The 24639-nt window shown below is 37.4% G+C and overlaps 3 protein-coding genes across 3 annotated transcripts in view; 2 read left to right on the top strand and 1 right to left on the bottom strand.

Annotated features, from left to right (window-relative positions):
• Window positions 1-198: 198 nt before the first annotated feature.
• Window positions 199-6444, top strand: LOC133519734 (GTP-binding protein Rheb homolog). The gene is made up of 5 exons (XM_061853796.1): window positions 199-444; window positions 520-591; window positions 819-1026; window positions 2487-2616; window positions 2803-6444. Exons 1-5 carry the CDS (start codon window positions 396-398, stop codon window positions 2893-2895), a joined length of 552 nt encoding a protein of 183 aa, XP_061709780.1. The 5' UTR covers window positions 199-395; the 3' UTR covers window positions 2896-6444.
• A 3174-nt stretch (window positions 6445-9618) lies between these two features.
• Window positions 9619-24639, top strand: part of LOC133519730 (Golgi-associated PDZ and coiled-coil motif-containing protein-like) — a 102291-nt gene continuing 87270 nt past the window's right edge. The window contains exons 1-2 of the mRNA XM_061853790.1: window positions 9619-11222; window positions 12083-12210. Of these exons, the coding sequence (XP_061709774.1) occupies window positions 11093-11222; window positions 12083-12210 (258 nt within the window). The 5' untranslated portion in view covers window positions 9619-11092. The remainder of the gene's footprint in view (window positions 11223-12082; window positions 12211-24639) is intronic.
• The window catches only part of LOC133519731 (uncharacterized), a 40229-nt gene continuing 28593 nt past the window's right edge, over window positions 13004-24639 (bottom strand). The window contains exons 2-10 of the mRNA XM_061853792.1: window positions 21075-21184; window positions 20356-20467; window positions 18890-18987; window positions 18053-18163; window positions 17567-17782; window positions 16737-16855; window positions 16426-16525; window positions 14054-14292; window positions 13004-13268 (exon numbers count right to left, since the gene is read on the bottom strand). Coding sequence (XP_061709776.1) covers window positions 13043-13268; window positions 14054-14292; window positions 16426-16525; window positions 16737-16855; window positions 17567-17782; window positions 18053-18163; window positions 18890-18987; window positions 20356-20467; window positions 21075-21176 — 1323 coding nt within the window. The 5' untranslated portion in view covers window positions 21177-21184 and the 3' untranslated portion in view covers window positions 13004-13042. The remainder of the gene's footprint in view (window positions 13269-14053; window positions 14293-16425; window positions 16526-16736; window positions 16856-17566; window positions 17783-18052; window positions 18164-18889; window positions 18988-20355; window positions 20468-21074; window positions 21185-24639) is intronic.

Genomic DNA, 24639 nt, shown 5'->3' with positions numbered 1-24639 from the left:
GGTATAGGAGGTAGGCAGGTAGGTAGGTAATAAGCATTATTGATACCGTTACCGTTGTTACTTTACCTATAGGAAAGTATATACTGCGTAAGTATATTTCACTATTAATGTTCTACATAAATAATTAAAAATATACATTCACATCAATGAAGACCTAACAACATTTACCAGTTTACTACTACCAGCAAAGTAGGTTGTGTAGGGAAATACCCGAAAGCACGCATTGGGGCGTTAATGTTGACGGAAATAGTCCCCTTTACAAACGTCAACGTCAAGCAAGTTCAAACTTCAAAGGCAAGTCGCAAACGCAAATGCGTGATTTGTTTTAGTGCATTAAAGCATTTTTGTGAAAAAGTAATCCGCTGCTTATTACTAGTAACCATCCAGTCTTAAAAATGCCGTCAAAGCAGAGAAAAATCGCAATGATGGGTTACAGATCAGTCGGTAATGTGAAGGTCCTAAGAAATTTGCGTCTTATTTCGTTTTGACGTTTAATTAATTTAACAAAAAATGTTGCAGGTAAATCATCTCTAATTATTCAGTTCGTAGAAGGACAGTTCGTGGATTCATATGACCCCACAATTGAAAATAGTAAGTAACATTTTGATTACTCATCTTACAACGCGTGTTTCCCGAACAAAGATTTGCGATGTTTACATTTCTTGGGTAAAAACAGTAATGCGTAAGTATTTCTATTGTAAACATTAGTAAATAAAAACAAATTCAAATTAATAATTGTAATTAATGTATCATATACAAATTGTATAATGCATACTAATAATTATAATTCCTTATATGTGTTGTTTTTTTGTTTAAAGCATTTACAAAGTTCATACGCCTGAACTCTACTGAGTACGAGGTGAAGCTTGTGGACACGGCGGGGCAGGATGAGTTCAGCATATTCCCTCTTCAGTACAGCATGGATTTCCACGGCTATGTTCTGGTGTACTCCATCACCTCCAGTAAAAGCTTTCAGATTGTACAAATCATTTACGACAAACTGCTTGACATGGTTGGAAAGATACAGTATGTATACATTTTTCTTTATCTTCTATTTTCCTTTATTTGTATGCTCAGTGGAATTTGTACAGTCAGATAAGAGGCCAATTAGTTTTCTAACCTTAAATATGTAGTAAGGATATTAAACATGCCTAATGTGATCTTGTTTAACATAACATGACTTGTTGTGCCCCTTGAAGCAGATCAGCTTTGCAATGGGAGTCCTAAACAATTTGATGTGTCACTTGATCCATACTATAAGCTAAAAATAAGTAAGCAAGTAAATATTCTTTATTGCACCACAAAGAAAACAGATTTACAATGTAAAGAAAGGTAGCATCGGGCAGTCTTTCACTGTAAAATATCTAATTTTTTATAAGGGACTTCAAGTACATAATTTGGAATTTCCAGTATTGATCAAATCTTAGAGTAATTTGTTTTTTCCTGGATGGATAAAACAAGACTATTTCATTGTGGTAAAACCCAGGAGTAAATATATTAGTAATTCCCAATTCTGAATTGATATTGACATAGGCTCATCAGTTAAATAGCTGCTTGCCTATAATTACATAATAATAATATTTCCAAGCTACTTCTACCATATTGGTAGGATTCAATAAATAGCCTGACTACATATTGTCACCCTAGTTCCAATCGTACTAATTACATGGAAAATTTGGTCATAATATAGACATTGTTTTTGCACACTGTTTTTTTTGTAATACTATGTTTGTGACAACCATACAGCCCGTCTGATGGTAAGCAGTCTCTGTAGCCTATGTACGCCTGCAACTCAAGAGGAGTTACATGCGCGTTGCTGACCCTAACACTCCGCACCGTTATTGAGCTCTGGCAACCTTACTCACCGGCAGGAACACATCACTATGAGTAGGGTCTAGTCACTGATTGCAACAAATTTTTTGGCGTCATTAGTATGATTGTGAACTAGGGTAACAATATGGACTTTAATGTCTAAAAAAAAACAATAACAAATTACAACTTTATCGGCTTACTAATATTGACTTTTATAAGATTACAATTGAAAATGAAAAATGAAAAATTATAATTTGTGCTAACAAAAGTACACGGATTTTACAAGCATAATAAAGACAGTAACAATTTATAATTAGTTGAGAAAAAAAAGGCTCTTTTGTTCTATTACATTGAGAAGCTTATTAACTTCAAAAAATACTTATAATTTGTGATTAGGCGGATCCACACAGAGCGAGCATACGCGCGAGGCAATTTCCTCACGCATAAACCGGCCAGTGTAGACGTGCCTCGGCCTAGGTGAGGAAAACGCGCGAGCCGCCTCGTCTACACTGGCCGGTTTGTGCGTGAGGAAATTGCCTCGCGCGTATGCTCGCTCTGTGTGGATCTGCCTATTACAATAGTACACAGATTATACAGGCATATAAAAACGGTAACAATTTACAATAATTTGAGAAAAAAAGGCTCTGTTCTAAATGTTACTTCATCAATTTTAGTGTACCCATAGTATTAGTCGGCAACAAAACAGATCTGCATCTTGAAAGGAAGATCAGCACAGAGGAGGGCAAACGGTTGGCGGAAAAGTGGAAAGCTGCCTTTGTTGAGACCAGTGCTAAACGGAACGAGGTAATTACTCTTTGTTATTATAATACTCTCCAGTTTATATTATACAGATTATACATGTGAGTGGGACATTGCCATAGCTGTACTTTATTTATTTGTCCCTATACTTTTCGATACAGTCTTTATTTTATTAATTTTCGCATATGTAATCCTCTAGTAAAATGCTAACTTATAAAATACCAATTTCAGTCAGTGACGGACTTGTTCCACGCAATCCTGCTAGAGATAGAGCGCTCGGATGGACACATAAAGGAGAACGGCAACGGCTGCGTGTTGTGCTAGTTGAACAAACAACTGTGCTTTTTACTTAAGCTGAAGTGAACTAGATCTAATTTTAGATTATGCCTAGCTCATATGGGTTAACACTGTTACTCCTTCCTAATTCTCGGATCTCATTAGGCTGCCTAATTTTGAAAGTGTAACTGCATTTAGCATCTTAATTTAAAATGCTAAATGTGGTTACACTTCCTAAATAGGTGAAGAAATCATTTGGGATGCAGAATTTAGGAAGGTGTTATTCAGTATTTAGTATCAAGTGGGTATTCTATATATTTCTATTCGAAACAGAACTGTTATAGGCGGAAACTTGTAATAATTGGAACTACTAGGGGAGACCGAGCAAAATTTCGTCAACAACGTCAATTTCGCGGTGTCTATAATCGTCTTCACTGAAAAAAATGGATAGCCGAACTGGTTTTGTAACTTTACTAAATAACTAAACTACGGTTATAAGAAAATAAACTTTGCATAAATTTACAAACTTATTTTGTAGTGTATACCCAGTACCTGAACACTGAGAGCCAAACACGGTTTTGTAACATATAACACATAGTTCGCAAGTCCCAATTTTTGTGTAAACAGTAACCAAAATTTTGTTACAGTTATGCAAACCATTTCTTTCAGTGTTGAAGCAAGAGACGCATATTGAGGGACCCGTGGACTGTGGAGCGCGGCTAAACATATATATGTCTTAATATTTACGTTGTTTCAACTCACCTCGGTCTCCCCTACTATAATTGGAACACTGATTAAGTTAGTTGCCCTACGCACTTGATACTATCCCCGTATACAATAGCAATGGTTGAAGCATTATTTGGAAGCATAAATGTGTGAGCATAAGCCTGTACATTTTGTTTATAATTTATGCTTTATATGCTCTTACCTCATAGTTTGGTTGACCAGTGATTATTATAGTTAAATAGTCAGTAAATTGCAGAGTGTCATGGGACCTTGTTCCTACCTAAACTCTGTACCTCAGCATACGATGTTTGGAGATGTTTTCATAACACGACAGTGGCAAACAAGCTTGCGGCCAGTGGTAAGCAAACCCATTGGTCCTTCCAAAGGTATCACATGCAACTTGCCCATCCATGCGAGGCTTTGCTTTGGAGACAGCTTAAGGTATGCATCATGACCATCCGCGGGATCTATCGTATTTTTACCATCACCCATCAGGAACACAAACTAACAGTAATCTTAACTGAACATTGCTGGACTTTGTTAAAAAATATTAGTATATGCCTTTGGAGTAAATTGTGTGATTGTGGTCTTCTGTGATGACATTTAACATCTCCAACCAATATGTGTTGAAGTATAGAAACTTGAAATTGAATATAAATCTGTACATATTGCAATAAATGGAATATTTTATTACTTACATACATAGTTGTAGCATTTTGTTTTTGAAAGGTTGCATTTAATTTGGAATTTATATAAAAGTTATTGTAAGTGCTTACTAAATTTGAAGAATCATCTTAATAGTTATTGTTGTTCAACATAGTCTCAAATATTTGAAACATAAAACACTAAACTTTTAGCAGATAGAAATTGTTGATTGGTTCCTCTTTGTGTATTTTAACTGGTCATTTGCAGATAACTCTTAGATAAAGTATTGACCTTCTCTGAGTCTAGCAACATACGAAAGGAACATTTGTTTATAAACATAGATTACACGCCCACTAGATCGAATAAGATGACTTGCGTCCACGACGCCGTATGCGTTATATGCGTACTCGTATGTTTATTTATAATCATCAGTCTATCGCAGCTGGAATCCTTTAATGCTGGTTGTATGTTACTGTATGAGCCACAGAAAGTAACCTGCTTTGCGAAGTACGTTACAATTTACGATTCTAAAGTTTCTAAACCAACAGTATTGATGAATATTTGTTAGGTACTTTAAACTTGTAAAATTGTAGCCTGTGGCTTCGTGAAACGAGCTACTGTTTGTTGTTTTGACTGTGGAATAGCGAGATTGAGTTTATCAAACATAAGAATTCTCAGGTCATTTTATGTCAAGGCGTTTTCGATTTTTGGGGTTGCCTACCTCAAGGACAAACCTTATCGTCTGGTAATTATATTTATTTTTTTGGTAGGTTATTTTTTTAATGTTAATTTGAAAAACCTTAAGATAAATTTATTTATGTTTTTGTAACTTGGTTCAAATGTTGGGCTATTGTTATGAGTATGACCGATGTTGGAAATTAATGAATTATCTTTCATGTAAGTGAGAGTAGAGGATGACTCGCGCTAGACCGGGCTGGAGCTTCCGGCGCTTCGTTTTTCATGGAAAGCACCACATGATCGCCGATCAGCCGTCATAGAAAATGACGTGTCGGACGCCCCGGCCCGGCCTAGCGAGACTCATCATTAGTGCAGCATGAAAGGTCTAAATCATACAAAGTTGGATAAAATAATCCTTGTAATGGAAATTTTACTGATTGGACCTTTCGCACAGCTACATCCAAGTGTAGATTTAGTTCCTACTTTTAATTTGAAAAATATGTTAAATTATTTATAAGGCCATTGGTGGTCTATAAAAATGGGTTTAAATATTCTGATGATGAACAATGAGAGTGTTTCTACGATTCACTCTCCTTTTTAATCGTATCTCAGCCGTGTGTGGCTATGTAAACAATATACGTTTGATTTGATTGTAAAATTACGTATATAAGGTCTGCCTGGTCGCAGACTTGTCCTTTCATAATTGTAATTAGGTGCCTCCTATACCTATAATTATGATGTTATACTAAGTTTGTTAAATAATTTATAGCGGCAATTCATCTCAGACAGCGACGTTGAACTTTCTTTAGCATGTAAGCTCTTTCAATTCATTTTAGAGGGACAGTCAGCAACTGAAGCAGCTCTTATTCTCTTAGCAATAAAGCTGTGATGGTAATTTTAAATTCCTCCCTGGCTTGCTCACTGAACAATAAGTTCATAACATTTTTTTAAATTACTAAATTATGTTCGTACTTACCCTTAAAATTTTACAAGTCTCAATTTTCTTACAAATAAATAAGTCAAAATGACAGATTAAGACACACGGTTAATAGCTAATAGTGGCTTGTAGCGCGTTTATGAATAACGCTATTATTGCTTTCTATTGACGGCGCAAGGAAGTGGTCATAATAAAAACCACTGCACATTATGTCTCTGTTCATGTCTATGTTCGCATAATGGTCTTCAGTTGTGTAAAGCAAACTTTCACGGTGATTATAAGATACAAAATTACTAATATTTCTTCCTCGACTTATCGCAATCGTTATCCATTGACGGTTTTTCGGCGCAAGTTGTATTTTCTTATATCATTTAACAACATCACTGCATGAGATGAAATTGTTGACATTATATTTAATTTTCTGCTAGCATATATAGTTTCTAATGTATGTGTAAATATCTGGAATGGGCATGGGCAAAAGTATAGACAATTGTAAACGTAAGTATAGTGCGCACAGCAGTCCAAAAAGAGTACAGTAGGATAAGGTGTGATGTTTGTATGGCTCGAAAATTTAACAGTAAGTACATTGTTAAAGTGGTTTTATTTGACGAGGGTCCTATTTTACAAAACTAGGTTTATGCTGGTAGCTTTATAAGATAGGGCCTTGCCTTTATAAGTTGCTGACTTGCACTTGAATTGAAAGTAACATAAGTCTACTGAAATCATTTGTGTGAAAATCATACAAGAGTTCATAGTGTCAACATATTTACCGTTTTCAATAGATGGCGCTGTTTGTAGTCGGTAATTTGATTCTGGGGATACTATTTTGATGCCACGAACTCTTAAAAGCAGTGTCAGCAAGCCAGGCTTAAAGTCAAATAAGTAGCGAATTGGAAATTGTATTCGATGTTGGATTGAATTGGAGTAGATTTATTGGAAATTCTGAGATCCAGTCCCAGTTTACAAAAAAATACCAGCTACAAAAGCTGAAACTTACGAAAATTGTCATTTGACAGTAGAGTCGAGTTTAATTAGATTTTTTTTTTAATGCAGTTACCCCACATAATTTTCACAAACGACAGCAATATGTTTAAAATCCACGACAAAGCTATGTTTACATTTTTCGCCTTATTACAAAGGATCAAGGTGTAAACATATATTTGACGTTGACTGTACAACACCAGGAGCGTTGCCACAAATTTGATCTGTATCTTTTGACACACTTTACAACAAATGTTCTACTGCGATGATACTTGCTCTGTACTTCCAGTTAATCTATTCGTATGTGTGTATAATGTGAATCGAATTTATCAAGGCGTGTGCTGTGCATAGGATTTGTCTTGGATTAATATATGGATAAGTGTTTGGACGGTCTTTACTCGTGAGGTTGACCTAAAGTTGCTGGCGACTATAGACATCATCAGTGCTGGTTTACTATAGGTACATTGTGCACGTATCCGTAGGATCTTTGTTCCTTTTCACTGACGTTACGAAAAGTTGTCGCGCCTCAGTGGAAATAATGCTACGCACATCGAAGCACACGAGCGTTATGAAAGATTTTTCGTAGCGTTTTACGTGAAATTACGGATGTGTAAACAGCGTGTAACCCGGATAGGCTTTGAAAGAATAGCATGATATCACTTATTGCTATTGGTCTGTTACTATCTTCTCTAAAGAGCTACCGCGAACGTCTCAATTAAAAAATGGTCTATCTCAGGGGTTTCCAAACTTCGGTCTGCAGAACGGAAGCGAAAGCAGTCATAATAAGGTTTGACTGGCCCGAATTATACCCAAGGCGCAGTTTGGCTCTCGCTGTCTATCTACATCTCTATAAATACACAGGCCATAGCGATAGGTATAGAGCTTCAGATACATAATTTCATCTTTCGATGTTCGTGGTAGCCTTTCTTCAAGAGGGAAGATACGTCAATGATACTTAAATGGTATCATGTTGGTCTAAACTAGTGTTGGTGGGTAAATTTGCACATAACTGCTATTTAGATTTTAAAAATTGACCACTGCCAAGTATTTATAACTTTGTTCATAAATATTCGGGAACACAAAATCTGCTTGTTTGAACATAATGTGGCTTAGTAATCAAAGAATGGGGAACATTGTTATGAAGGTAATATTTTACCCATGTGGCGGCTTAATTTGCACAATAGATTTAGAGATCATGTTAATAAGTTAATTATTTTTGTCCAACTTAAAACTTGTTCAGTGGTTTTGTATTTAGCTCTACAGTGCACTATCATTATTTAGCTACCTTGATAACTGCCTGCAACTGTAAATGTAATATAAGTTATACCAATTACTTAATTGATTGTGTGTAATTATATATATGTTATTTATAGTTCTTTATTTGTATATAGTTAATTATACGTTACATTAAACAATTGCGAATACATTTGCTTTTTTACTTCTAGATTCTTCGGAGACATTCAAGTATTTATTTATTTATTATATTTTAGAAACATACAGTCGTTTACAAACAGTACTTATACAATATTGCTTAAGTTTAGACCTAGAGTTTCATTTGTTACATAAAATCACAGCCTGTTTTTTTCTTTAAGATTACTATTTTAAATGTTACCCAAAACTAAACATTTGAGAGCGTAAAGAAAAGAAAACATGCATTATTACCTAAAGAAAAGCACGTTTTAAAGTATTAATGGAACAAGTAAATTTATCTATGTTAGAGAGCGTGAGAGTCAGAATGGCGGGTGTACCTAAATAAAATTAAATGAAAACCATACCATATTTTTGTACCTAATTTGTACTATTTAGTACCTCCTTTAAAAAAAATTGTACCTCACGGTACTTAAAGTTATCACCAAAAAACAGGTCACCCGCCATCCTGACAGTCAGAATGGCGGGTGTACTTTATTACGCTATGTTCCCGTGGTTATTGATAAATTCTATAAAAGCCAAATTTTTGTACCTTCATATTCAATTATAATACGAGTCATTTTATTTTTGGTTTCCAAGTTTTACTCATTTTATATTTTGCTTGCTATTACAATTTTGCAGGCGTTATAATTTTTCAAATTATCGATTTCATTTTTAAGAAAAAACGCTAAGGTACAATTATTTTTAATACGCCAGGATTTAGTACCTTTAATGTTTAATCTGTTAAGTTCAAATAACTCAGTAAATCATGTCTTAAATAAAACCGGCCAAGAGCATGTCGGGCCACGCTCAGTGTAGGGTTCCGTAGTTACTCTTCCGTCACAATAAGCTAAACTGGAGCTTAAAGTATAGTAAATTGTTAACCAAGGGATGACACGGTACCTTTCACCCGAGTTAAACAAATAGGCAAATTTGCATAATCAGTACCTAATTAAAGTAAGTCTTTTTACTATGAAGGGAAAACTTTTTGCGATAACTCAAAAACAGCTAAACTGATCATGTCCGCTATAGTTTTCATTTAATGTCTTTCTTAAGCTCTACTTCCACGATTTTTTTCATATTTTTTGGACCTATGGTTCAAAAGTTAGCGGGGGGGGGGGGGACACTTTTTTTTTTCTTTCGGAGCGATTATCTCCGAATATATTCACTTTATCAAAAAATGTTTCTTGAAAACCCCTATTAGTTTTGAAAGACCTTTCCAACGAAACCCCACACTCTAGGGTAGAAGCGAAAAAAAAATATTCACCCCCACTTTACGTGTAGGGGAGGTACCCTAAAAAAAATTAAATTTTTAGATTTTATTGTACGACTTTGTCGGCTTTATTGATTTATATATCCATGCCAAATTTCAGCTTTCTAGCACTAACGACCACGGAGCAAAGCCTCGGACAGACAGACAGACAGACAGACAGACAGACGGACATGGCGAAACTATAAGGGTTCCGTTTTATGCCTAAATAGTACAAATTAGGTACAAAAATATGGTATGCTTTTCATTTGATTTTATTTAGGTACACCCGCCATTCTGACTCTCACTAGAGAGCTTGTCATTTCCGTTAAATAGTTTGCAGGCACGTCTTATGAATATATTTTGTGCATAACACGTTCTACTGGGAATCGAGAATAACCTTCTGACAGTGGCGCTGACGTCTACGAGGAACTCTGAGCTGTATTTGGTGTAGTAGCGAGGGGACATCTAATATATTACGCATAATTTTACAGAGTAAGACGGAATCTGCGATATCTCGACGGTTACCAAGTGTTTGAAGTTTATGGTGGATCAGTGATTCACTATAGCTAACATGTGTGTGACCAGTTCTAAAATCGAGAGTTTTAAGGAACTTTCTTTATATCCGTTCCACCCGTTCAATATGGATATTATGATAAGGTTTCCAAGTATTACAAGTTTGGGGGCTTTGCTTTGCTTGTTGATGGCAGTGAGGGTAAGGGTGAGGGTGGGGGTGGGGGGTTGTCTACATGGTGATTACGTCAGCAATATAACGCTTGCTTGCTTAGAATGGAGTGAAAAAACTGAGTAGGTTCCTGTATTCAAAACATATACCTTACTTACAGATTGTAGAACTTGTAGAAGTCGTGTAGTACCATTGGGAGGTAAGAGCTTTGCTGAAAAGGGGGACAGGGGTTGATAATTGCAAAAAATCTGCTTATATAATACTTAAACCCCTCTACTAGGTTCTCATCCAAGCTTTTCCTCCAGTCCAGGAAAAGCTTGGATGAGTGTTGCAAGAAATAGACCAGAATGGAAGACTTTGGAAGAGGCCTTCGTCAAGGGACGAGTTGCCGATGGAAATGATAAATAAATATACTTACAAATGTAAAAACTTCAATAATAAAGGCTATTTTTATTTATTTATACTAGGTTCTAGAAATTTGGTGTTTCTAATATGAATTAATTCGAATAGTATACATTTAACACATAAGCTTAATATTCTACCGCTAAACGATGAGATCTTTAATAGGCTCGGATCCAGAATTTGGTTTTGGCCTAGGAGGGATAATACTAGAGTACTGTTTTAGTAGGATCATGGAGATATAAAATAATCTTTCAAGTCCGTGAGTAGGATTAATACTTATAAAAAAAATGTTCGGTCGATATCATATCATGTTGACCGTGTTGATCTCGGTAGGTGTGTGACAAAGAAATTGTATTGTGCTTTTGGCTTTTACAAATTAAAACTTAAATGAGCAGTCAAGTAATTAAATGAATGAAGGTAATAATTAATTAGTTAATTTTATTAATTTCTGAGTATATAATAATACGCGTCTATTTTATAACCCTGTAGTACAAATTGGACAACTATACTCGCTTGCGCGTAATGTCACTTTGACATGCCCTCTGTTTGTCAAATTGTCAACAAGTTTATTGTGAAAATGGCGACTACTGGAGTTGGTTTCCGATGGTTAGATATATTAGAAAAGGAATTTGATAAAGCATGTGTGGAATTAGATACTTCTATAGGTAAGCGTTAAGTTATTACACGTTATTTAGAAACCTAGAAGTACATCAATGTCGTGGTGTTAGATATCTCATCTAACTTCGTTTCCATGTCGCACTGTCGAGTTTATGCAACATTTAAACTGAAATTTATTCCATTATTTCTTACATTGGTTATCCCTTCTTCTAAGAATATACTGCTTGTGTTTTGTTTTTGCTTAGAATCTTACTATTTCGAGGGTAATTACCTGCACAACCAATTTGTATCGTACTAACGACATCTCTTCCCCTTGTCCAATATTTGAATTCCCATGGTGCAAAACAGGTTCAAATTAATAGGTAACTATTTTTTTTGATACTAGTACCAAGCTATAGTAGGCGACACACTCACTACAAACCTCCCTGGCACACGTGTGCTGGCAGCCTGGCCACCGCTGCGAGCGAGCTTCTTTTGTTTACTAAAAGTAAAAAAAAAAGATCACTCAGCCTCTCAATTCTGTTTGCGTTGAATACTTTTTCCCAGACTTTTTTAAACCGACTTCAATTTCATAGAAGGAGGAGGTTCTGTATTCGGTTTTGGCTATTTTTTTGTTATTGTAAACTGTTTGTGCTTTTCCATGTTTTGAATGTGTACTGATATTGAACAAACTGTGAATCAAGTTTAAGTGTATATTTTCATTTTCAGTAGCCCAAACTTTCTAATATTCTGACTGTGATTTATTTTTTATTATTTAATATGTTTTGCTTTTTCTTCCTACTTTTTACAATAAGTTTTCTGTAATACAATTGTGATTTATTAACTGATGGTTATCTAATATAATAAGAGCTAGGAGTTTTTATAATCTAATGATAGGGTATTAATTAAAACTAAATATTTATTTCAGTGGACTTGGATTCAGAGGAATCAGAGTCAGTGTTTGCGGCGCGTCAGAAGATTGCCACGCTCAGCTCGTGTTTTGCACAACTTACGCACAAGGCCCTTACAATATTTCAGAACAGTGCAAAACTTGAGGTATGTCCCTAGTGGTAGAATTTTCAGCTTATGCGGTTATCACACTAATGCAATGTCGCTCCAGTGTATGAGTGTGACAGCCCTATGCACTTATATAGAGATGTCCCGCTTGCACACTAGAGTGAAGACCGCCTTAGATTCACTTTCTTATACTATGATGGTGTTCAACAAGTGTATGGGCCTGTAATTATTAGCTGCAACCATTTGGAATCGGATGAATCAACTGTTCGTTTCATTTCAGTACTTGCTAACATTAACATAGCATACCTCTGCTCCCATGTTCTATTAAGTATTTATGAAGGAAGTAAAACATCTGAGAAAGATACAATAAAAATACTACTTCTTATTTATATTATATGAGTGAGAGTGTTGTAGACTGCACAATAATTTTATTAAATCTTTTTGTAGCACTGCTCTAGTTTTTTAAGCAGAACCGGCTATTTCAACCCAGGATGTAGTTTCTCAGCTTTGATAATGGTTAGAAGGCTGCCCCAGAGTATAAACTAGACCAGAGCTTTTGATTGTGCAACTTAGTAACTGGAGAGTGGGGGCCGATTTTTTAAATTTCGACCACTCGATTACCTGTATTTTGTTCAATAATATCTCCACTACTAGGCATTTAAATTCTCGTAATGAAATTGAAAGCAAGTGGTCAATACCACCCGATTCCCAATTTCTATCGCTCGTATTTAAAAAATAGCATTTCGCTGTTTTCTAAATATTTTCGAGTGACGAAAACGAGCGCTCAAAATTCAAAAATCGGTGCCCTGGTAGTAAATAAAACATTAATACATTAAGGTTATAATTTTTTATATAAAATGATCATAAATCGTTACACAGGAGGCTTCCTCCAGCTAGGGCCCCGGTCGTAAGGATGTTTGTGCAGATGTCTCCGGTGTGGAGCCCTTGTCGAGGGTGTTTCCAAATCATGGTGATCTGGCTTTGGGGTTATGTTCAGGATGTCATCATTCTTGTTGGTGTCATCTTCACCCCTATAATCAAAGAAATCATTGTCCTCGACACTTCCCCAGTATTCTTCTTCTGACTCCTGTTCACTTCTGTAATTTTAATATACATAATTTAAATAAAACAGATAATACACAGTTGTACCCATTGTACCCCTAGCTAGGACTCTAGACGGTTGTTAGAAGATAGGGAAATTCTCTTCCTTTGCTGGGGTATAATAAATTTGTATGGATGCCTAGTGTATATTATTTTGTAAATCTTAATTTTTACTAGATTCAGTACATATACGCTTGTGCCGCAGAGTGCCGCACACTGGTGGAATGCCACCTTTACACGAACATTTGTGTGCACAAGTGGCTAAGTAAGTATCAATAGCACACACCTCCAACAATTGAAAATATAATGGCTAGAATTTATGCACTACAATCATGATTTGTCATGTATAGGTATCATATAAGGTAATAAGTTCTGGATCAAACCTCGATGGTTTTTATTTGCACAGTAACATTGAGTAAGTATGTCGTGTAGATGTGTTTATTATAAGTTGCTGGAGCCTTTTTTATCAAAAGAGCGTACTCCCATCTTAAAGGCCGGCAATGCACTTACAACCCCTCTGGTGTTGCAGGTGTCCATGGGCGGCGGTAATCGCTTACCATCAGGTGAACCGTCTGCTCGTTTGCCTCCTATATCATAAAAAATATATATATATATAGCTCAGGCGAGGCATGTCTACACAGGCTGAGCTGCTTCGCACAGCAATTGTCATGTGAGGCGGCTCGCTATGTGTCGACCCGCCTATCCTTTCCCTGTCATACAGGAAGTGGGGCTTGAAGCTTCAAAGAGGTGTTACTCCCCTTTAGTGTGCCTTTAAACTTACTTAATTCCTTTAAGTTTCTGCAACAACCGATCCGCTTCCGAGGTGACATCATCATCAGACGGTTGAGCCGGCGCGTCGGCGTCGTCACCAAGCCGCGCCTCGAGACGCTGCAGCGTCGCGTCAGCGCGTTCCGTCAGCGCGATAAACTTCTCGGTTAGCTGCTGCAGCTCTGTTTCTTTAAAGGTCGCGTGAGACGCATTGCGGAATACAGTCTCTAAACGTCGACAGGTAGTGTCGCTCTGGAAATTTACAACATACACACTTAAAAAACTTGCGTTTTTTTATTGGACGTAATCTAGGGAAAAAAATCCATTCCACAAAAATTTGTCTAAATAATTTTAACTTTCTCTGTCAAAAAGAAAAGTCATTAATTTAAATAAACAATTGTCGTCTTTCTCCGCAAGCGGATTTTAGATCGAACGGAACTTTTAGGTAGACTTCCGAGCAAAGCGGCTCCGGCGTCACTAACGCAGCGACACTGAAGCGGCGACAGAGCGATGGTATTATATTATGCAGTATGAATCTTACTTCCGAGCGCAGTGTTCCTATCGCAACGACAGTAACACGCGTCAGTATCGTTCGACGATAGCGGCCGTGCTACGTCTGTGCATGCACTGTCGCGCAGCCGCTGCGATCGCACGTGGTTTTGAGGTTATCAGGATACTTGGCCAGCGTCCGAAATGAAATACCGCTTTGAGTTGATATCGAACATGTACAGCATCGAATGAAAATGCTCTTGTACTGGATAGATTAAACATATTTTCAGTAGGAGTTTCTTGCTTGTTACGTACGTAATGTGGGCTGGTTGTATCTTCAAGGTATCAAATTCGACAAACTTCAATTCAGAACATTTTTTCCATTCAACAACCGAACTCTACAACATAAGGCATGTACCGAAAAAACTGTAAATTTCAAGTCGCTGTAATTTTGTTTCTAAGCAAGATGACTACGGCTTTCTTACCGCGATAAAAAGTCTTATAATTATGTTATGTATTCCAATATAAATAATTCTGGTTTTACGCTGTTCGATTTTACACCGGCAAATAGAAGAGATCACTGAAAATTGGTCTTTTCCAAATAGCAAGAAAATTTGCAACATCCTACATGCCTGATTTCGAAACACTTAAAATTACCTCGAAGTTTCGTGCATTTCATAATAAATAACTAATTTAGTATGTTGTCTCTTGAATAGAGGCTTCGAAGCGGTAGATCTCTAGGAGCAAGTGACCCTGGGTCCATCACAAAGATTGCTAACAGAATTTGCGAAAACGAAGCATAGCTGTCATAATTATCGTAAAAACTGGGGTAGATATGCGGCTAAAGTGCAACGAACTACGATGAAAGTCAGTTCAGTTCTTTGTACGAAGGTTAGGATAGCCAAAGTTACAGAAAATGTGTTACTTAATTCTAGGCCAAGTCGAAAATCATACAATTTCCTTCGTACAAAAATCGCATTTGGCAATTGACATAGAATAGAGTAAGAGCTCCAAACGTCCTGCAGCGCCCTTCTCTCAACTATTATTGGACTCAAATCAAGTGTATTAAAAGAGAAGAATGAAACAGCCAAAAAACATTAACAATTCTAGTAGATGATGGGCTGATGCAGGCAAATATGAAAAACGGGTCCGTAAAAGGCTGCCACTGAATGCGCTAGGAAGAAGCTGCCTATCTTTCCTACAGAAAAATTATAAATAAAAAAACTGACAATTATCTAAATTAAAAGTCGCTTTTTATTGTAGTTATTCTAAAACCCTTAGATTGTTCTCAATCGCAACAGTTTTTTTCATTTGAAGTTGACAGTTTTTTTTCGGTACACCCCTTACACTCTTCTGTTTCAGAAGTAGACAGAGGTGTACGGTACGTCAAAGAACATGAAGCTACTGATATAGCTTTAATTAGCCGGGTCCACACAGAGCGAGCATACGCGCAAGGGCGAGGAAAACGCATGCGCCGCCTCGGCCGAGGCACGTCTACACTGGCCGGTTTGTGCGTGAGGAAATTGCCTCGCGCGTATGCTCGCTCTGTGTGGACCCGGCTATTCGCTATGAAGAATTGCAATAATTTACTTTTGTGTTGTCACTCTCACTTACTTAAATAAATTTACTTTAAGTTTATATAATAAATATATACCTCATACTTAAAAATAGTTAACGCTGCGACACTGACGCAGCGGCTCTAACGCTGCGGCCGTTGCGTCAAAGCCGCTTTGCTCGGAAGTCCAGCTTTATAGTGTATACGTTATACCAATTGGGATTGGAAAGGTTTTTTTGTTAAGTAGGAAATTCTTGTTAAAATATCTTTTAACGATGCTTTTTCAAACGATTATTAAATAGGCAAGTTCGCCAAGCCTGACTTATCCTGACATTACTGACCTGCGGAGGTCGCCCAGAACTGAGCAACTTCATTACTTTGTAATCGTGATTGCGTATGCTAGTCTTAATTTCTTGCAGCTCTTGAAATGTGGAATTGGTTCTGTAAACAAGACAATAAAGCAATTTAGTAATTTACAAAGTGCCTAATATTTATTAAGACACACATAAGAAGTTCGTAGAAGGTTAAGGTACTGATTATGTGATGCCACGGAGTATGTGATAAAAAGAGCGGCGCCCTTTTGTTAATTCCTCTTGAAGATCGATCTAGGCTTGTCTTTTGGCGGTAAATTATGAAATAATAAAATATGTACTTATTGATAAGCGAGTCGATCAGTTTATCCAGCACGTCAGCTACGTGCGTGGGGTCGTCCAGCTGCACTCGCTGACAGGAGTCCACAAAACGCTTCTGTGCGTCCAACATCTCTTGCATCTGTGGACAGGAAAGGAGGTCATCCGGTTTTTACTTAAAACATACTATAGTTGATATGTAGTAACTTTAAATGTTAAATATAAACAAAGTTTCAAATGTGCAGAATTGGTATTTTTATGCCTTTCATGAACAATTGATTAATTCGGTACCATGACATCTTTATATTAAGTGATGTCATTTGTTTATTGCGTTTCCTCAGGCTTTCCGGATAATCCGTCGATGTTGTGACTTAAAGGGCCTTGTTTACTTAATGATCCGCATCGACCTTGTTTGTTAACGAATTAATGATTATTTTGAATTGGATTCGTCAATTTAAGTAATTAATTTCGGTCACAGTAATGAATTGCTTGTTGGCGGGAACTCGCAGCCCGAACCAGATGAGGGCCTTACTGTCAATAGTAAAATTTAACTTTTTAAAAGATAATACCCTCTTGACATCATTTGGGCATTTTTCGTGTTACGGTGAAGGAACTGAGTCAATCCTGCAGGTGTTGTCTCTAACTACCCCGGTTCGAAAAGGCGGCCTTTAAGGCGTTAGCTTTCGCCTCGTCACATTTACTAACCATAGGCCGCGTCGCATTAGGGATTCCATCTTACCAATCTTACCTTTAAGTCGAGTCTTGTACGTTTTGTCATTAAGCTGTATCGAACAGTCCGTCAGTTCTCGTCACATTTCCATAACCATAGATCGTCCCGCGTTGGGCATCTTACCTTCAAGTCGATCTTGTAAGTGTTGTCACTAAGGCGTTTTGAAAAGGCGACCTCTAAGTCCGCGGAGGTTAAGCGCGCGTCGCGCTGCCTTCTGGCGAGAGCGCGCAGCCCATCAGCTAATTCACGTCTCGTCACGTTCACTAGCGATAGGCCGTCCCGCATTAGGGACTCGAGGATCAGACCTCGGCGCCAGGTCTCGGCGTAGGCGCCGCTGACCTAAAAAATAGGGCGTAAATAATTTACTATTATTTAGTTTCGTCCTACATAATATGGGCTTCTAGTCTAGACGCAAATTATATAACATATGCTACGGCATGTGCTTAATATGAAGCGGGCCATAAACTTGGTGGCACCCAAAATATTTGTGAAAATTCACATTAAAAATCGCTAACGGAAAATAAAAACAGAAGAAGAACCATTCTAAATGTTTTGTCTTAACTTAGTTTATAGGTTAAGTAATTTATATTCTATCTGTTGGATTTATACCTTTTCTAGTAAATGTGTGTGTGAGGTTATATGGCTCGTCAAGTTTTGCGCAACCTCAAAAATTTTCTCTTCACTTCGTTCTATTTTATCCGCACTTTCTTTAACTGCTGCCTGAAAATTAAAATGCACATATAAAGGGAACCCTTAAATTCAAAATTATCACTTTCTTGTTTACGAGTATCTATCAGTTGACAGTATTATTCGTATGAATGTGAGGTTCTAACCTAACCTCTCTTTTCTTGGCACTACTCACAAATCTAGCAAGTAAAAGTGGTGAACAAATAACTTTTATCCCTAGCCTTCCTCTACCTATATCTAACATTGCCAACACCTGCCAACATAATGCCCTCTTTCCACTTAAAAATAATCATCGGAGGTAAAGGACTAAGCGCATTGGAGTAAAATTGTCAGACACTTCTACTGAGAAAGAGTTTCAGCACTTACTTTCCACTGCCAGCGGACTGTGCGGATCGAGTGAGGTGGGTAATGAGATCTCAGTTCGTGCAATGCAATGCAGTCCTTCCACTGCGTGCGGAACGGGCTCCGTACGGAGTACATTTAACTCGCAATGGCAAACAGCAAAAATGTGCTTCTACTGAATAAGTGTGAGCGGAGCGGACTTTAACGAGTTCTCGTGCGACGCGGTGACGCAGCGGAGCCATTTAACTTGTTCAATCCGCTTCATTCACATATTGCCATCCAGTATTGCGAGTCGAGTGGAGCCCTCACGGAATATTTGCTCGGCTCTGCTTAGTCTCATTCGGGGGAAGCACTTCCATGCAGTTCGCCGTTGCGAGTTTTGGTACGGAGTCCGTCCTGCCGAGTTACGATACTTACTTCAACACTAGTCTGAAGCAGGTGCATCCTATGTTCCAGTCTTTCAGCCGCTAGTTGAGCTCTTTCCAGTCTTAACGAGAGTGTGGTCTCCACACGATCTGTAAACAATGAAGTTATTTCGTTACTGGCTCCTCTGTAAGTTGGGCCAGCGTGTAGAGAGGGTAGTGGTAAAATAAGTAACACATCATTACACAGCATCAACATCATTAATTATTAGTGGCGTCGGATGGCTTATGTCGCGGCGGGATGGCCACGGTGTCGGTTTTTCGACCGCACTTCAAAGGTAGTGGGCCAGCGATGGTGCGTACGCATCTATATACACGTGGCCCATTTCTTAGTGCATGCTCTCAACCATCGCATGGCCATTTCACTGGACCAGCGCTAGGCTATCGTGTAGTCATACTACAGTCAACCAAGGCAATTATACTAAAAGTAAACAGATTCCTTACGATTTGATGTAGTTGTTTGTCCAGGTTGCATTTTTGTTTTGTATCTTTATTCAAATGGATTCGTATAAGGCGATGGGTGGTCTCAGTCATCGTTTAATCATTGATTAAGAGCCCTTGTCGAGTCAATTACTGCGGGAGTGATATTGCGAAAGTTGTTACCTAAAATAGGATATGACACAATAGAACCGTCGCTCATCAGTTTCCCGGATGAGAAGGGGGCGAATTCGACTTCTTTTAATGATGACTTGTGACTGTGCCGTTTGAATACATATGATGTAGCTACAAATTTTGGTATATATTTAATATTCGAAATGTATTGAATCGTAGATGGCTGAAATATGGTTAGTGTCCGTGTACTCCGTGTGTAGCTAAGCTTGCTCTGACATTGATAAAGCAACGTGTGGGTGAGAGTGCCAATATAAGCGTCATATCTTCATAGAAATTTGAACTTTATGGTGACACTTGCACATTTCGTCAAAGCAAAGCCTGCATAGAGTTAGCTTAGTCTGACTCAAAATTCGACATAACACAAGACTTTCGATGTCCCAAACTATTCAAAATATATATAGGTAGTATTGCGCCCTAGTTCTGCGGTCGTGAAAATACACAGTGCGTTCAGTTTGTTAACATGCACCAACGACAAACATCACACAACTTTATGAGCTATATGATCTTCATTAATAGTGATGTAACGCTAAATACATTAACGTTTGTACGTGAAATTTCGCGACGTTTTAACTTTTATTGTTGCTGTAGGTACTGTCATAAATAATTCAGACGATAAACATGTTGATGGATGTTTAAATGACTAGGTCAGGGTTTTGGTTTGAGGAGTTTTGGTGCCTAACCTACAAACCGATAAATATAATTGTTATGAGGCACTTTGCCATGTCTGACTGCACTTTATTTTAGGAATTTGTCGTTAAAATTTGCCTGAATTTATATGCTTTATAATGAATAAACCATTAAAATGGTGATCAAGTAGCATCTTTAGATATTATAATTTAATTTACCTACCTAGTTTGTCCTGTATGACTTCTAGCTTGCGCGCTTGTTTGGCCTGAGCCGCACTGACCGTGTCCAATACCCGCAGTCTCTCCTCAATTTTGCCCAAGACTCCGTTAAGTTCCTGAAAAGAATCATGTTTTTTTTCATTTAAAACAAGTTTGTTTGAAAACATTATCATGGTCTTGTTTGAAGAGCATTCAGAAATATCCGTCTAAACTCGGCGTTGTTGTCAAATAAATCAGTGCTCGTCAAAGTCAATATCCCTTTCTTAGTTAGGTGACGAGGCACGCTTTGTCAGTTACGATACGAATGTTTTACATTTACTCGAAATGAACATTCTAGCCCGTGTTATTATAAAAGCTGTCATGGAAAACATGGGCATTCTGACAAGCTGTCTAGCGAAACGATAGCAAAGTAGCTACGACCTTTTTGCGGCCCGGGCATTTCTCATTGTTCTGGCGCTGTTTAGTCCTATTTATCTAGAAAAATCGACGAAATCTTCGTACCGACATGGCTCTATTCGTTATTTAGTTCAACTACAGAAAATTGCAAAAGCTCGCTATTTTTTTAACAGTCAATGCTACATCTGTATCTACAGAATAAAATAAAATTTTAGTTAGAACAAAAAGCAAAGCCACGTGGATGTGGAAGCGAAAAATTCTCGTCCGTGAAATGCTAATTCCGAATGTGTGCTGTATAGGGCTGCCAGTTTAAAGTATGAAACTGACCAAGACAGTGTGTGCGTTGCGCGGGTGGACACGCAGCGCGTGGGACTCCGGCGAGCAGCGCGCCAAGCTCAGGCACGCAAGCGCTACCACCGCCCTTAACATCGCCCCGTCTGTAACAAAATAATATTTATTGTTTTCTCTTGTTCTCATTATTATTACTTGAACTCGAATTACTGACGTCGCTGGTGGCAGCTTAGATCGAATTCGCTAACTTATCCCTTAGTTATTGACTTATAGGCTAGCTACTATAGTTCATTTTTGCTAATACGACCTGGCCTGGCTTTCCAACGATGGTGGAAAATTTTACCTCATCGGGGTTAGGCTCGGTTTAGCGAGTAAACTTTTCAGTGTAATGACACTAAGGGCCAGTTGCACCAACCACATTTAACGGCCTGATCAACGTCAGACAGCAGTGAGGTATGAAACTTCCCATACAATAAAATTTAGCGAACGCTTTAACGGTGACAGACGGTTTGGTGCAACCGACCCTTAGTCTTCTAACTGTAGAACAACAACTCTCTTCAGTACGCGACTCTCCTTTAAAGTGCAGCCTTTCTATTTAATCAACCTTCTAATAAATCGTCTATTTAACTTAAACAATATTCAGTATCGTTTTTAGCATGTAACCCGCGTAGTGACTCACTTGTGACTTTGTCTTTACGAACCATAATTTACCGAGCGCTTCTATATCAAACAGAGTTACATCTTTACAGCTACTTCATAAACGCTTCGCGCTGCAAAACAAACATCTACCTCAATACTATTTTGTCTTGAAGAATCAATTCTAACCGTCTGTCTGACTGTGATTATTCAGTGTTGTTGTTAGCATGTAATCCGCGTCGCCGTCATTTGCGACACAACGCATTGTCTGTATCAAACACCGCCGCAGGTGCGAGGCGTCCTGTTTATATGCATCTATTTATTTGCATTCCGGTGCAGTTCGTGGACCCCGGATGGCCGGAATCATTGTCTGACGTCCTAAAGACAATGATAGTAAGTTTGTGTGAAGCTTAAAGGTAGTTAGTGCCTTTTGTTTATGATTGGACGCCCCCGCTTCGACCTTTCAACAATGCACTGTCAGCAGATCAAGCCGGATAAGCTTAGGGTTGCCAGACACAGACAGACCTTTGTAAAGTCCTGATGAAAGGGCCTGGCCGGAATGTCATAGTATAGTCGCCCCTGGCTGAAATTCAAATATTCTTATGCACGTTTATTTGTATTATTATTAGATATAATTTAACGGAATATTATTCCCTAAATTCTTACTGTTTGCGAAATAAATAAATAAAAGAAAAAATATTGTGTATTTTTTGTTTGCCAAGCTACGTAATCGAGTTAACATTGAGTTATAATAATAAAAAGTTATTTAAAAGTACATGCAACTTGATAATAAAATTGACCACTACTAAAATTGACAGCACATCAGTTACTCTGAAACGTGGTACAGTGCAAAATATCAGTAATTCGAAACAACGAAATTGGCAACTTGAAAACGTATCAACGAGCTAGTATCGTTTTTGAGGGTCCGTGGGTTTAGGCTTTTCTCTCACTCTCACTGAGCATGTGCGTGAGTGAATTTTAGGATTTTTGAAAATTTTAACAAATAAAAATGTATGAGTTCGATTAAAAATAAAACTGCGCAATTTTAGAAGCAATTTTCATATACTTAATAAATATCATTAGCTGAATATATATATTCAGGTTTTGTGCGAAAATGGTTACAAATTTTTAAGGTGCGTTTTAGACCCTATGTTACTAGAGGAAGGCCTCAAGATTCCTAATTAAATGTTTGGCAACCGTATTATGATCTAAAAAAATCGACTACGTTTTTTCAAAATCTGACGGCTGAACCTACAGCACCTTAATAAAGTTTATATATTTTTCAAGCATATTCATATATTCCGCCTCAAGCCCTTACAAGTGACCCAAATTCCTGACATGTCCAGAAAAAAACCTGACGTTTGGTAACCCTGTAAGATATTTTGTCTAGGGCGTATATGTTTGGCTGTTTCTGACCTGCCTTCCGCTGTCTTCACCATGTCAGTTGCGTAATATTCTTGTACCATTGTGGTGTCCACTTCAATTGTAATGCGTTTATTGATATTTTAAATCCCGGCTCGATTAGAGTTCTGCACCAAATGTTGGAATGATGTTTTTTTTATACGCAGAAGTTATTTTACTTAGCAAAGAAAAGAAAGAAAAGTAAGTTAGTTTTTAGATTGTAATAATAATAATTACCTAATATTTTAAAAGAATGAAGGTAAACAATTATCATCACCCTATGATCGTTAAGATTTTTCTAATATAATCATTTTAATTAAAGGACAGACCCGTTACAATAGGCTGTCTTGGCTTGAATCGGGACTATTAGTTGGTATCCCGTGTAACAAGCAAAAGGAAGTACCTTTGCGGCACTTTTACTGAGAAAGGCAGGTTTTTGCAAAAACTCAAACGGCTTAACCGATCATGTTCGTTATAGTTTTCATTGAAAGTATTTACACAGTTATTTAAACTTTATTGATAAAATTGTACATGTTTTATAATTAAATGTTATCTTTATCAAAAAAATGGTTCTTGAAGACCCTTATTCGAAATGAGAAAGACCTATCCAAAACCCAACATCACAGGGTAAACGCAAAAAAAAAATTGTATGTTTTTTTTGGAATTTTTATTTTACCGTTTTGCTGCCATGGTTGATTTATGTATTCATGCCATGTCACGATCACGGAGCAAAGTCGCAGATGGACAGATAGACGGACATAGCGAATCTAAGGGTTCCTAGTAGGCTACGGAACCCTAAAAAAGTGACAAATCTAACCATACCTCGCAACAACAATGTACCGCATTACGAGGGGGGTTTGTTTAGTAGACTGCACTTTACACTAGTCTACACGTAACCAGTAGCGGAATCCATTAGTTCCAGTGAGTGAGGATTATTGGGCCATGATTATTATGTGTTTGATGGTATGTCGGAATGAATCGTCACGTCTCGGCGTACATATCAATTTACCAGTATTCTAACTTCATCAACGGCCCCCTCAAATACGGCCTAGAGCATAGGTGGGTAACTACACAGAAGAGTTTATTTTTTTAAATACCTACCTTAACACCTTAGCGCAGGTAGTATGTAACTATGTCACTTAACCGCATTGCACATAAACATCTTAACATAAAAAAGACAAAACCAAACAAAAATGTACAAAGGGATTTTTCCAGCTAACCTTGTCTATCTGTTAAGATACGTGTTTTATTTAAGGCGCCGTAGGTTCAGAGAGCGCATTTTTTGAAAAATCGTAGAGACATTTAGATCACAATACGCCTCCCAAAAAAAAAATACAGCAATCTTGAGGCCTTTCTCTTTAGACTTCATCCATTCGAATCCAGATTTTTTGATTTTCGCTCGTTATAAAAAAATCACGAACATAGGTCTAAACCGCACTTTAAAAACTTGTAACCACTTTTGCACAAGAGCTATATTGATTACTTATTTTTATGAAATTAAAATGAATGAAAATTGCTTACTTATTTTTTACATCGATTTTTTTTTTGTTTAAACTAATAAAAA

The sequence above is a fragment of the Cydia pomonella genome, chromosome 7 (genome assembly GCF_033807575.1).
Source record: "Cydia pomonella isolate Wapato2018A chromosome 7, ilCydPomo1, whole genome shotgun sequence".
In the NCBI taxonomy this organism is placed as follows: domain Eukaryota; kingdom Metazoa; phylum Arthropoda; class Insecta; order Lepidoptera; family Tortricidae; genus Cydia; species Cydia pomonella.
Note: the sequence above shows the minus strand (reverse complement) of the source record. Positions and strands in the feature narration are given on the sequence as shown.